A 13040-nucleotide genomic window follows, 5' to 3' on the forward strand; every position below is an offset into this window, starting at 1 on the left:
CCGTGTAAAAGCTGCCACCATGGACTAAGGCAGGGGTCTCAAACTCAGCTAGATAAATGGGCCGCACAGAGAATGGTTGTAGACCACTAAGGCCAGAGATTCATCAACTTCCATTGACGTCACATCAACAAAGCAGTGACTTCTCTTCTGCTCTGTTCCAACTGTTCCAAGGCATGACTACCAATGGCATGCTGATAGGCAGTGGGGAGCCGGCAGTCAAACTGCAGAGAGCTGGTTGTCAATTAGCATGACATCGACATTCATGCCCTATTGACAGAGCAGAGCGGAAGAGAAAGAGATGCTCTGTTGCTGTAGAGCAGTTGAATTACCGGAAGAAGCGGTCATCGGGTACAATAGGCAGGTAGGTTGCGACCACCTGCCTGTAAGTTTTAGACCAATAGTAAATGAAAGAGACGCTTTTGCTACACTACACTCTACTATGTGCTCCAGCGTAAGATCATTAAGGAGCACCAGTGAACTCCTCCCTTTGGGCTGATCTGATCAATGCTGCCACAGGGATATTTCAGTAGCTCATGTGCCCTGCGCAAATTACAGTCCAAGGGACCACATGTGGCCCATAGGCTATGACATCGGCATCAAATAACTGATTTTATCTGAAAAAATGTACTGAAAGGCAGACGTTATCACGAATGTCCACCAGAGGAAAAAGCATGCCATCTAGCAGATGAGAGGTCCTGAGCAGGAATGTCCCCACTAGAATGTCTAGATATATCCCATTAAATAGCATAAATTGAAAAAATAATTGATGATATCCCTGCTCTACCGCTTACTGATCCGTACTCGGTTTGATAGACTCCAGAGGCACAGTGACAGCATTAAGGGAGGCTTCTGATTTTGCGGGTGACGGCTGGTCTGGAGCAGTGAACGTCAGATCTCCCAGTGCAGAGGGCTGTTGAGACTGCGGTGCAGATGGAGGAGCTTTACTCTGTAGATCTCGTAAAGTAGGCTTCTGCTGGATCTTTTCCCTGAAAAGAGACAAATCATAAGTGTGATGGGATACCTCGTAAGTTCACATATACTACACACAAAAAGTTAGGGATATTTGTCTTTCGGGTTAAATTTCACAATGATCTAAAATGCACTCAATTCTTTTGAGGTGAACCTTATGTGACGACCTCCAATCTTTTGACCTCACATGTTCAATGTTTCAGTAATTTTTCCACAACTTGCTGTTCTCTTAATTGCAAATCTGACACAGGTATTTGATCATGAATCACCCAATTTCGTGGTTCAATTGGAATTGGTATTAAACAGTCCTTCTCATCACGCTGTTCACATTTTGAAATCATTAGACCAAGATGACACCTAACAATTGATCAGCAGTAGCTTGCCATTGTGAGGCTTCAAGCAGGATGTTCTCAGACAAAAGTGGCCACTGAGCTTAGAGTGTCACAGAGTGTCATCAGCCAGTTGCAACAGACATACAGAGAGACTGGAAGAGTCAAGGAAACGCAGAGAAGTGGACATCCTTTAGACATCTCACACTGATGACGGTTTCATTGTGAATAATGCACTTCAGAACCAGAAGATGAATGCTACACAAATCCAGGCACATTTAAGGTAGGTGGGAGGCACTCAAGTGTCACATCAGACCATTCAAAACCATTTACATCAGAGTGGTCTGCATGCTAGATGACCTGCAGGGGTACCTCACCAAACCACTAGGCACATGTGCCATCATCTTCGTGGACGAAAGTTCAGTGGGCCCCAGCGCTGTTCACTGATAAAAATCGATACATGCTGAGCAGAATTGATGGCCACCATTTATGCTGGAGACATCAAGGACAGCGCTAAGTATCAGCCATTGCTGTCACCAGATGAATCTTTGGTGGTGGTGGTATTACAGTGTGGGCAGGTGTGTCTCAAAACAGAACTGCCCTACACTTTGTGAATGGTACAGTGACAGCCCCCTACTACTGGAATAACATTATTAATCCAGTCATTGTTCCTCTACATGAACAGCACCGGCCAAATTTAATCTTCATGGATGACAATACTCCAGCTCTTTGAGGTCACATCATTAGGGAACGGTTGCTGGAGACTAGGGAACCTCAACTGGAGCGGACTGCTCGTTCTCCAGACCTGAATCCCATAAAAAACCTGTGTCATCAGCTGAGTCGCCGTGAAGAGGCTGTAACTCTGTACTCCAGAAACTCAATGACATTACCTCCACAGGTATACCCACCACTATTGTTGGCTTTTGTTTAAAAAAAAAATGCTTGAGATGAGGAAATCACAATTGCATATTTCTACTTAAATACTTTACCTTCATGATAAAATATCACTGTAGCGTGAACGTTTTACATAAATTGCACCTGAAAGCCAAATATCCCTAACTTATTGTGAGTAGTGTAATTCTATACATTTGCTGAAAGTTTCCTTGTAGATTTAAGATCGAAAGAAGACAAGTCCATCAAGTTCAAGCTTTCGCATGTGTGGTGATGTTGTCCAGAATGGTGGACACAAGCAGAAATCTAACAAATAAGCATAAACGGCAAGCTGGCCTACACAGAGGTTTCGGGCCATTCATCTGGCAAAGTTCTCTATCTGGGTACTAATAAATAATCTGCAGGTTTCTGTGTGTGTGGTTTAAAAGTGGGGGAACCACTAGCAGAGAGGGGTGCATGGATGTATGTGTAGATGACAGACTAAGGAAATATTATGTATAGGGAGACATTACTTGCTTTATAGAGCATTAGTAAAGCCTCACTTAAGGTCAGTCAATCACTTCAGCGTTGACTCACTCATGCTTACCAGCTTTTAAGCCTTCTTAAAGAATTGTAGAAAACTAAATGCCCCCCCCCCCATTTATTCACTTCTCTCCATATTTATTCCTCCCTTCTCCCACTGTTGGAACATCCTGGACACATTTTTACATATATGACATACGACATGTAAAATAGTAAAGACCAAGTGAGTAACTTGCTGACACACACAGAGAAACCCAACCCTGCCCACGAGGAGTCGATCAGGATAGAAGTAGCCATTACGTAAGGGAGAATCTCACCAGGGCATGTGCAGGGCATTGGGCGGCAAGGATTGTTGCAGGAGTGTCTTTCCCAGCAGGTCTAGCTCCTCTAAAGCTTTGTTAGACGGTGCTGCAGTCTGCACAGTGGATGTGACCTTCTCAGCAGCTTCATTGTTTGGTTCTGAAGACTGAAAAATATCAAAATTATGGAATAATAATGGTCTACCCTGCAAAGAGTGATCATTTCGAAAGTCACAAAACAAGAAGTGACTACAGTGATAGATCCATTCAGCACAGAAATATCAGAAGATTCAGAAGAAATACACTGGAAGATCCCAATAGTTCCATAGTAAATCACCGTCTCCCAGCATATACATGCAAGGCCATGAAAATGTGTGCTTAGGCCAAGAACAATTGTCTGCCGGTGTGAACACGACGCGGCTGTCTGTGTACTGACTTGTGCTTATTATTATCCTGTCATTATATCCGAGAGGTAATTTCTCCCAATCACCTAATATTATGCATCCTCTTCTCTTCCGCACTTCATCAATTTCATTTTCTGTCTTTGAGCCGGTTACAGAAGAAGTCGTTACCAAGCGCCTTGCTTCTTCTTGTCCCACTACCAGACATCCTATTTCCTCTCAACTCCTCTCGTCTCTTTCTCCGGTTGCGACTACTCACTTACCCAAAATATATTAGCCCTCTCTTTCTTCTGGTATCTTTCCTCCTTCAAAAAATGCAGTCAAAATCTCTGTACTGTTTGAAATTGTTAATAAAACAAAGTTAAAAAAAAAAACTCTCTGTACTAAAAACACATCCCTCAATTAGAGCTGTGCAGCTAACTACAGACCGGTCTCTAATCTCCCCTTCATCTCAACTCCAGAACTGCTTCTTCCACTTTCGCCTAATCCGCTGACTCTCAGATAACGATCTTCTTGACCCTTTACAATCCGGATTCCGCTCTTTACATTCTATAGAAACTGCCCTTACTAAAGTCTCTAATGATCTGCTAACTGCTAAATTTACTGGTCACAGCTCTCTACTGATTCTCCTGGATCTCTCTGCAGCACCTGACGCTGTGGGTCACAAGCTCATCCTCACTATACACTGCAATCTCTTGATTTTCCTTCTGACTTTCCTACAGTCTATTGTTTACCAGCTATTTTTTTTCCTCTTCTTCCCCATTTACGTGGGTGTTCCTCAGACTTCAGACCTAGGCCCCGACCTCTTACTGTCGGAATTCCTCAGGGTTCCATCCTAGGCCCTCACCTCTTACTGTCGGGATTCCTCAGAGTTCAGTCCTAGGTCTCCTCCTCTTATTGTTGGGGTTAATCAGAGCTCAGTCCTAGGCCTCCTCCTCTTACTGTCCTTTTTCTTCAGGGTCCAGTCCTAGGCCACCTTCTCTTACTGTGAAGGTTCCTCAGGGTTCAGTCCTAGGCCCCCTCTTCTTACTGTCAGGGTTCCTCAGGGTTCAGTCCCTAGGTTCCTTCCTCTTATTCTTGGGGTTCCTCAGAGTTCAGTCCTAGCCCCCTCCTTTTACTGTTGTGGTTAATCAGAGCGCAGTCCTAGGCCTCCTCCTCTTACTGTCCTTTTTCTTCAGGGTTCAGTCCTAGGCCACCTTCTCTTACTGTGAAGGTTCCTAAGGGTTCAGTCCTAGGCCCCCTCTTCTTACTGTCGGGGTTCCTCAGGGTTCAGTCCCTAGGTTCCTTCCTCTTATTCTTGGGGTTCCTCAGAGTTCAGTCCTAGCCCCCTCCTCTTACTGTTGGGGTTAATCATAGCTCAGTCCTAGGCCTCCTCCTCTTACTGTCTTTTTTCCTTAGGTTTCAGTCCCAGGCCCCCTCTTCCTACTGTCGGGGTTCGTCAGGGTTCAGTCCCTAGGTTCCTTCCTCTTACTGTTAGAATTCCTTGGGGTTCAGTCTTAGGCCTTCTCTTATTGTTGGGGTTCCTCAGGGTTAAGCCCTAGATTCCCTCCTCTTACTGTTGAAACTCCTCAGAGTTCACTCCTAGGTTCCCTCCTCTTACTCTCGGGGGTTCTTCAGGGTTAAGTCCTAGGCCTCCCCCTTACTGTCAGGATTCCTAAGGGTTTGGTCCTACTCTCCCTCCTCTTACTGTCTGGCGGTTTTCAGGGTTTGGTCCTAGGCCTCACATTACTGTCAGGGTTCCTCGGGGTTCAGTCCAAAGTCCCCTCCTTTTTTCTCTATACGCCACTGCTACTGGATAATCCATCAGCAGATTTTCAGCACAATCTCTATGCTGATGACACCCTATTCTACACTTCTGCTCCTGACATCACCCCTGCATTACTACAAAATACCAGGGATTGTCGGTTTGCTGTCTCTAACATCATGTCCTCCCTCTAGCTAAAACAAAATACTTCCAAAACTGAACTTGCATTTCCCCCCTCTACTAACCTACCTAAACCCCATATTGGAAATTCGGTGTGTGGTTCAACTAGCTACACAGCCGCTGTTTTAGGATTATGTTTAACTCAGATCTTTCCTTTACCACTTATATCTGAATACTCACTCAGGTCAACTGCACCTTAAAAACATCTCAAGAATTTGACTTTTCTTTACCTTTCACGCTGCAAACAAACTGTCACTCTTCTACATTCTCACTTGTACTACTGCAATGATCTATTAATCTGTCTCTCTTTTAGCCCAAACCCTCCCCTCTACAATCTAGCCTCACTGAGGCAGCTGGGGTCATGTTTTTGTCCAGCTGCTACACCGATGCAGCCACCTGTGACAGTCATTGCACTGGTTACCCATCTGCTACAAAGTACATCATGAATGTATCACTATCACCACAGAGCTCCTCATAGTGCTGCACCGCCCTACATCTCCCTCATCTCTGTCTACCACTGTACCCCTCCTCTGCATTCTGCTAATGATTTAAGACTGACTTCCTTTATAAGCTGAATTTCCAACTTCCGACTCCAGGACTTCTCTTGTGCTGTACCAGATCTCTGGAATGCACTACTTCAGACAATTGAGGTAATTCCCACTATCTACTGTTCTAACCTTGCTCTAATAAAAAACAAATTTCATTAGAGGGGCCTGTCTAGAGAGGCCCATCACCTCACCTTACTAATCTAGGTATTCCCCGTTCTTTCTTCCCTCCTCTGTTTCCACACCCTCCATGTACTTGATAGCACTCTATCTGTATACTGATGACCCATTGATGCAGCATTAAATGAATACCCTAATTATTCTGTACCATAAATAACAAGAACTTTGTTGCCTTTTGTGTCCCCCTATTTTGTGATAGATTGTAAGCTTGTGAGCAATATCCTCACTTCTTCTAGTATGTCTTGAAGTATCGTCATATTTTTCGGATTATAAGACGCACCCCAACAATAGAGGAAAAAAAAAAAAAAGGGTAAAAAAAAAGGGGGTCCATCTTAGAATCCGGTGGTGTCTTACCAGAGGGGGCGGTAGCAATGGTGTAGTGGCGACACAGGAGGCAGGGGCGGTGGTGGATGCTGCGGGCGGTGCAGCTGGTGAGTGTCCCAGAAACTGTCAGCGGTGCTGGGGCAGCTGGGCTGGGGCGGGTGGGCAGGGTTTGAGGCAGATGGGCAGGGTTTGGGGCAGGTGGACAGGGTCTGAGGGTGGTGAGCCGGCGCATGCGCACATTGAGCTCTTGGCTCAATGACAAGTTGAAATGTCATCTGCGCATGCGCCACATCCGGGTACCATTTTCCTTAAGTTCACTGCTGGGAGATTAATGGACCAAAGGTGGCACGTGCACAGATGAGATCTTGAGCTTCACTTTCCTCCCAAATTTTTATAATCCGAAAAATATGGTATGTGTTACTCTGTAGTGTCTCATATTGATTGTACAAGGCCCCTCTAAATTGTAAAAGTGCTGCGGAACATGTTGGCACTATAGAACTAAAACTATAATGATTACCTGAAAGCTATTCCACGACGAAGCTTCCCGAGTCTGTGCAGGGGGAACAGGGTCGTTTAATCCTAGGATTAGATAATGCAGAAAGGTAAATGACAGTCAGTGACTTCTTTCTACAGATTACTACCAATCATCCATGATGCCAAAACTCGGATATCATGTGCCACTTCACTCACCAAGCTCATAAGGCTTTCTATGGATTTAAAGCCAAGACGTCTTGTCCCTCCACTACAGCAGCTGTAATCCAGGAAAGGAGCTCATTGATTTGCTAGTGATTTAGTTTTGTGATTGCTATTTTCGTAGGAGCTGGCTGCTTTCCTGAGAAGTCGGCTTTAGTTAAGACTTGCCGCACCAATTCCAGAGCCGCTTTTTATAGAACTTGGTGCTGCGCCACTCCTCTGTAACTCTTAATGGAAATGTATGAATACATTGATGATTGGCCATGAATAATGCCTTGGCAAGTAAAATGTCTACGCGCTGTAATTTAGTGACACATTTGCAGATACAAAAAAAAGAGGATTGGCTCACTGTATATATATATAGAAAAACAAAGTAGAACTGATGCATGATGGTGAATGCAAACATTCTCTAATATAGATAAGTCAGCGGGGCAGACAGGATGCTTCAGGTCCTAATCTCTGCCATACATTTATCCTCTGTTATGTTTCAGCCCAGACCTTACTAGGATATATCCAGGTTCATGCTGCCTGATGTAAGAGCAGTGCAATAGGGGGCAAAGACCCTGATTTCAGCACTGTGTTGCTTTCTGTGCTCCTCGAAGTAGTTTCCAAAAAACATAGTCTTATCAGACACATCTCTCGTACCGTGTTTCCCAGAAAATAAGACCTACCCCAAAAATGAGCCCTAGCATGATTTTACAGGATTTTTGGTCGGCTTGTGTATTTCTGTATGTATGTACATGTATATATGTGGAGTGTGTCTTTTTCCATGTGTATGTGCAGTGTGTGTGTATATATACAGGAGTATATGCAGTGTGATGACATGATTATATTTGATATTTATTTTGTTTAATAAAAAAAAAAAAAGAGAATTTTGTTTACTTACCGTAAATTCTTTTTCTTATAGTTCCGCATTGGGAGACCCAGACCATGGGTGTATAGCTTCTGCCTCCGGAGGACACACAAAGTACTACACTAAAAAGTGTAGCTCCTCCCTCCGAGCATATACACCCCCTGGATGACGATATCCAGCCAGTTTAGTGCAACAGCTGAAGGAGGACATCCACCCACAAGTAGAGATAAAGTAAAACCCGGAACAACCGGAACCTCTGTCTACAACAATAGCCGGTGAAAACACACGGAACAAGAACTGCCAACAGGCAACAGGGAGGGTGCTGGGTCTCCCATGTCGGAACTATAAGAAAAAGAATTTACGGTAAGTAAACAAAATTCTCTTTTTCTTCATCGTTCCTTATGGGAGACCCAGACCATGGGACGTCTCAAAGCAGTCCATGGGTGGGAATAAACAGAAAACTGAGAAGTAGGCGAAACCTAACTTCGCAAATGGGCGACAGCCGCCTGAAGGGTGCGTCTGCCCAAGCTCTCATCTGCCGAAGTATGAGCATGCACTTGGCAGTGCTTCGAAAAGGCATGCAGACCAGTCCAAGTGGCAGTCTGACAGACCTGCTAAGCCGTAGCCTGGTGCCTGAAACCGAAGAGGCACCGACAGCTCTGGTCGAGTGTGCCTTGATCCCCGCGGGGGAGGCACTCGAGTACACTGGTAGGCATTGGAAATGGCCGACCCAATCCAACGAGCTAGGGTCGGCTTAGAAGCCGAGAGGCCCTGACGCTGACCTGTGGTCAGCACAAAACGAGAGGTGCACCGCCCAAGAACAGCGGTGCGAGACACATAGATCCGGAGCGCCCGCACCAGATCCAGAGTATGCAACGCTTTTTCAAAGCGATGAACAGGAGCCGGACAAAAGGAAGGCCGGGAAATATCCTGGTTAAGGTGGAAAGGAGAAACCGCCTTAAGGAGAAAGTCCGGAGTCGGACGGAGAACCACCTTGTCTTGATGAAAAACCAAAAAAGGTGACTCCGAAGAGAGCGCAGCCAAAGCAGAGACTCCCCTGAGGGAAGCTATGGCTACTAGAAGACCACTGTCTGTGAAAGACAAGACAAAGAAACCTCCGTAAGAGGCTAAAGGGGGGTTTCTGGGAAGCCATGAGGACCAGATCAAGGTCCCAGGGATCCAAAGGCCGCCGGTAAGGCGGAATGATGTGGGATGCGCCCTGCATGAAGGAGCGCACCTGAGCCAGCCGGGCAATACGCCGCTGGAACACTGACAGAGCCGAGACCTGTCCCTTGAGGGATAGTCCTAGCTGTAGACCGGACTGTAGAAAGGACGGGAGGGTCGGCAAGGAAAAAAGGCCAAGACGCATGGCCGGAAGGGCGACACCAGGACAGGAAAATTCTCCAGGTCCTGTGATAGATCCTGGCCAAGGAATACTTCCGAGCCAGAGTCATAGTGGAGATGACTTCAGGAGGGATACCAGAAGTCGTCAAGATCCAGGACTCAAGAACCACGCCGTCAATCTGAGAGCCGCAGAATTCTGGCGGAAAAACGGACCTTGTGAGAGAAGGTCTGGACGGTCCGGGAGATGCCACGGCGCCTCTACGGACAGATGGAGCAGGTCTGGGTACCAAGCTCGCCTGGGCCAGTCAGGAGCAATGAGAATGACCGGACGGCCCCCCATTCTGATCTTGCGCAGGACTCTGGACAAGAACTAAAGGGGGAAACACGTAAGACAGACGAAACTGGGACCAATCTTGAACCAGCGCGTCCGCTGCAAAGGTCTGAGGATCGTGGGGGCGAAGATCCACTTCCGGAGTGCCCCACTTGCGGCAGAGTGACCGAAACACTGCCGAATGCAGAGTCCGCTTGCCGTTGTCCACGGTATGACGGCTGATGCCTCCCAGCTTTCCATGCCTGGGCTGTGGACTGCGGATATGGTGGACTTGGAGTCTTCCATCCATTGAAGGATGCGTTGAACCTCCAACATTGTCAGGCGGTGAGTGTCCCGCCCTGGTGGCTGATGTAGGCAACCGCTGTGGCGTTGTCTGACTGGACTCGAATGTGCTTGCCCGCCAACTTGGTGAAAGGCCAAGAGAGCTAGAAGCACAGCTCTGATTACCAGCACATTGATCGAAAGGGATGATTCGGACGGAGTCCAAGTGCCCTGCGCTCTGTGGTGGAGAACTGCTCCCCAGCCGGATAGACTGGCATCCGTGGTGAGGATCACCCAGGACGGGGCCAGGAAGGAGCGTCCCTGAAGAGAGAGGGGCCGAAGCCACCACTGAAGGGAGTCCCTGGTCTGTGGCGACAGAGCCACTAACCTGTGCAAGGAAACCGCTTCCACTGACGCCACCATCTGACCCAGCACCTGCATTAGGTGCCCGATGGAATGACGGCGGGGCCTCAGCAAAGAGCGCACCGCTAGTGAAGGGACTGCTGTTTGACTAAGGGCAGCTTCACAAGTGCCGGCAGAGTCTCGAATTGCATCCCTAGGTACGTGAGCTTTTGGGTCGGAGTCAGAGTGGACTTGGGGAAAAAAACAAGCCACCCGAATTGGACTAGAGTGGCGAGAGTGAGCGAAGCACTCCGCTGACGGTCTGCACTGGATGAAGCCTTGACTAGAATGCCGTCCAGGAAAAAGGGATGCCAACCCTTGGGGGTGCAGAACCGCAACCACAGCTGTCATGACCCTGATGAATACTCGAGGGGCCGTGGCTAACCCAAAAGGGAAGAGCCACAATCGGAAATGTTCCTCTCTGATTGCAAAATGTAGCCAACGCTGGTGTGAAACTGCAATTGGCACATGCAGATCGACATCTCTGACGTCGAGGATGCAAGGAATCTCCTTGGGTCATTGAGGCAATGACTGATCGCAGAGACTCCATGCGAAAATGCCGCACCTGAACATGCTTGTTGAGAAGCTTGAGATCCAGGATGGGGCGGAAGGAACCGTCCCTTTAGGGGACTAGGAAGAGATTTGAGTAGAAACCTCTGAACCGTTCCCAGGCGGGAACCGGTACAATTACTCCGTTGGCCTGCAAGGATGCCACGGCCTGAGAAAAGGCGGCGGCCTTGAAGCAGGGGGGAGTTGACAGAAAAAAGAATTTTGTTTACTTACCGTAAATTCTTTTTCTTATAGTTTCGACATGGGAGACCCAGACCATGGGGTGTACAGCTTCTGCCTCCGGAGGAGACACAAAGTACTACACTAAAAAGTGTAGCTCCTCCCTCCGAGCATATACACCCCCTGGATGACCATATCCAGCCAGTTTAGTGCAAAAGCTGAAGGAGGACATCCACCCACAAGTAGAGATAGAGTAAAACCCGGAACAACCGGAACCTCTGTCTACAACAACAGCCGGTGAAAACACACGGAACAAGAACTGCCAACAGGCAACAGGGAGGGTGCTGGGTCTCCCATGTCGGAACTATAAGAAAAAGAATTTACGGTAAGTAAACAAAATTCTCTTTTTCTTCATCGTTCCTTATGGGAGACCCAGACCATGGGACGTCTCAAAGCAGTCCATGGGTGGGAAATAAACAGAAAACTGAGAAGTAGGCAAAACCTAACTTCACAAATGGGCGACAGCCGCCTGAAGGATGCGTCTGCCCAAGCTCGCATCTGCCGAAGCATGAGCATGCACTTGATAGTGCTTCGAAAAGGTGTGCAGACTAGACCAAGTGGCAGCCTGACAGACTTGCTGAGCCGTAGCCTGGTGCCTGAAAGCCCAAGAGGCACAGACAGCTCTGGTCGAGTGCGCCTTAATCCCCGGCGGGGGAGGCACCTGAGTACATTGGTAGGCATCGGAGATGGCCGACCTAATCCAACGAGCTAGGGTCGGTTTAGAAGCAGAGAGACCCTTGCGCTGACCTGTGGTCAGCACAAAAAGAGAGGTGCACCGCCTAAGAGCAGCGGTGCGAGACACATAGATCCGGAGCGCCCGCACCAGATCCAGAGTATGCAGCGCTTTCTCAAAGCGATGCACAGGGGCCGGACAAAAGGGAAGGCAATGAAATGTCCTGGTTAAGGTGGAAAGGAGACACCACCTTAGGGAGAAAGTCCGGAGTCGGATGGAGGACCACCTTGTCTTGGTGAAAAACCAAAAAGGGTGACTCCGAAGAGAGCGCAGCCAAATCCGAAACTCTCCTGAGAGAAGTTATGGCCACCAGAAAGACCACCTTCTGTGAAAGTCGAAACAAGGGAACCTCCTTAAGAGGTTCAAATGGGGGTTTCTGTAAGGCCGTGAGGACCAGATTAAGGTCCCAGGGATCCAAAGGCCGCCGGTATGGCGGAATGATGTGAGATGCGCCCTGCATGAAGGTGCGCACCTGGGCCAGTCGGGCGATACGCCGCTGGAACAACACTGACAGCGCCGAGACCTGTCCCTTGAGGGAATTGAGGGATAGTCCTAGCTGCAGACCGGACTGTAGAAAAGACAGGATGGTCGGCAAGGAAAAAGGCCAAGGAGCATGGCCGGAAGAGCGACACCAGGACAGGAAAATCCTCCAAGTCCTGTGGTAAATCTTGGCCGAGGAAGACTTCCGAGCCTGAGTCATAGTGGAGATGACTTCAGAAGGAATGCCGGAAGCCGTCAGGATCCAGGACTCAAGAGCCACGCCGTCAATCTGAGAGCCGCAGAATTCTGGCGGAAAAACGGACCTTGAGAGAGAAGGTCTGGGCGGTCCGGGAGATGCCACGGCACCTCTACGGACAGACGGAGCAGGTCTGGGTACCAAGCTCGCCTGGGCCAGTCTGGAGCAATGATTATGACCCGACGGCCCTCCATCCTGATCTTGCGCAGGACCCTGGGCAAGAGAGCTAGAGGGGGAAACACGTAAGCCAGACGGAACTGGGACCAATCCTGAACCAGCGCGTCCGCTGCCACGGCCTGAGGATCGTGGGAGCGAGCCACGTAAACCGGAACCTTGTTGTTGTGCCGGGATGCCATTAGGTCCACTTCCAGAGTGCCCCACTTGCGGCAGATTGACCGGAATACTGCCGAATGCAGGGCCCACTCGCCGTTGTCTACGGTTTGACGGCTGAGATAATCTGCCTCCCAGTTTTCTACACCTGGGATGTGGACTGCGGATATGGTGGACTTGGAGT

The 13040-nt window shown here is 48.3% G+C and overlaps 1 protein-coding gene across 1 annotated transcript in view; it reads right to left on the minus strand.

Moving 5' to 3' along the window:
• The window catches only part of GGA1 (golgi associated, gamma adaptin ear containing, ARF binding protein 1), a 111399-nt gene that overhangs the window by 4672 nt on the left and 93687 nt on the right, over window positions 1-13040 (minus strand). Inside the window, exons 12-14 of the mRNA XM_075321726.1 lie at window positions 6902-6963; window positions 3029-3177; window positions 802-986 (exon numbers count right to left, since the gene is read on the minus strand). Coding sequence (XP_075177841.1) covers window positions 802-986; window positions 3029-3177; window positions 6902-6963 — 396 coding nt within the window. The remainder of the gene's footprint in view (window positions 1-801; window positions 987-3028; window positions 3178-6901; window positions 6964-13040) is intronic.

The sequence above is a fragment of the Anomaloglossus baeobatrachus genome, chromosome 8, assembly GCF_048569485.1.
Source record: "Anomaloglossus baeobatrachus isolate aAnoBae1 chromosome 8, aAnoBae1.hap1, whole genome shotgun sequence".
Classification (NCBI taxonomy): Eukaryota; Metazoa; Chordata; class Amphibia; order Anura; family Aromobatidae; genus Anomaloglossus; species Anomaloglossus baeobatrachus.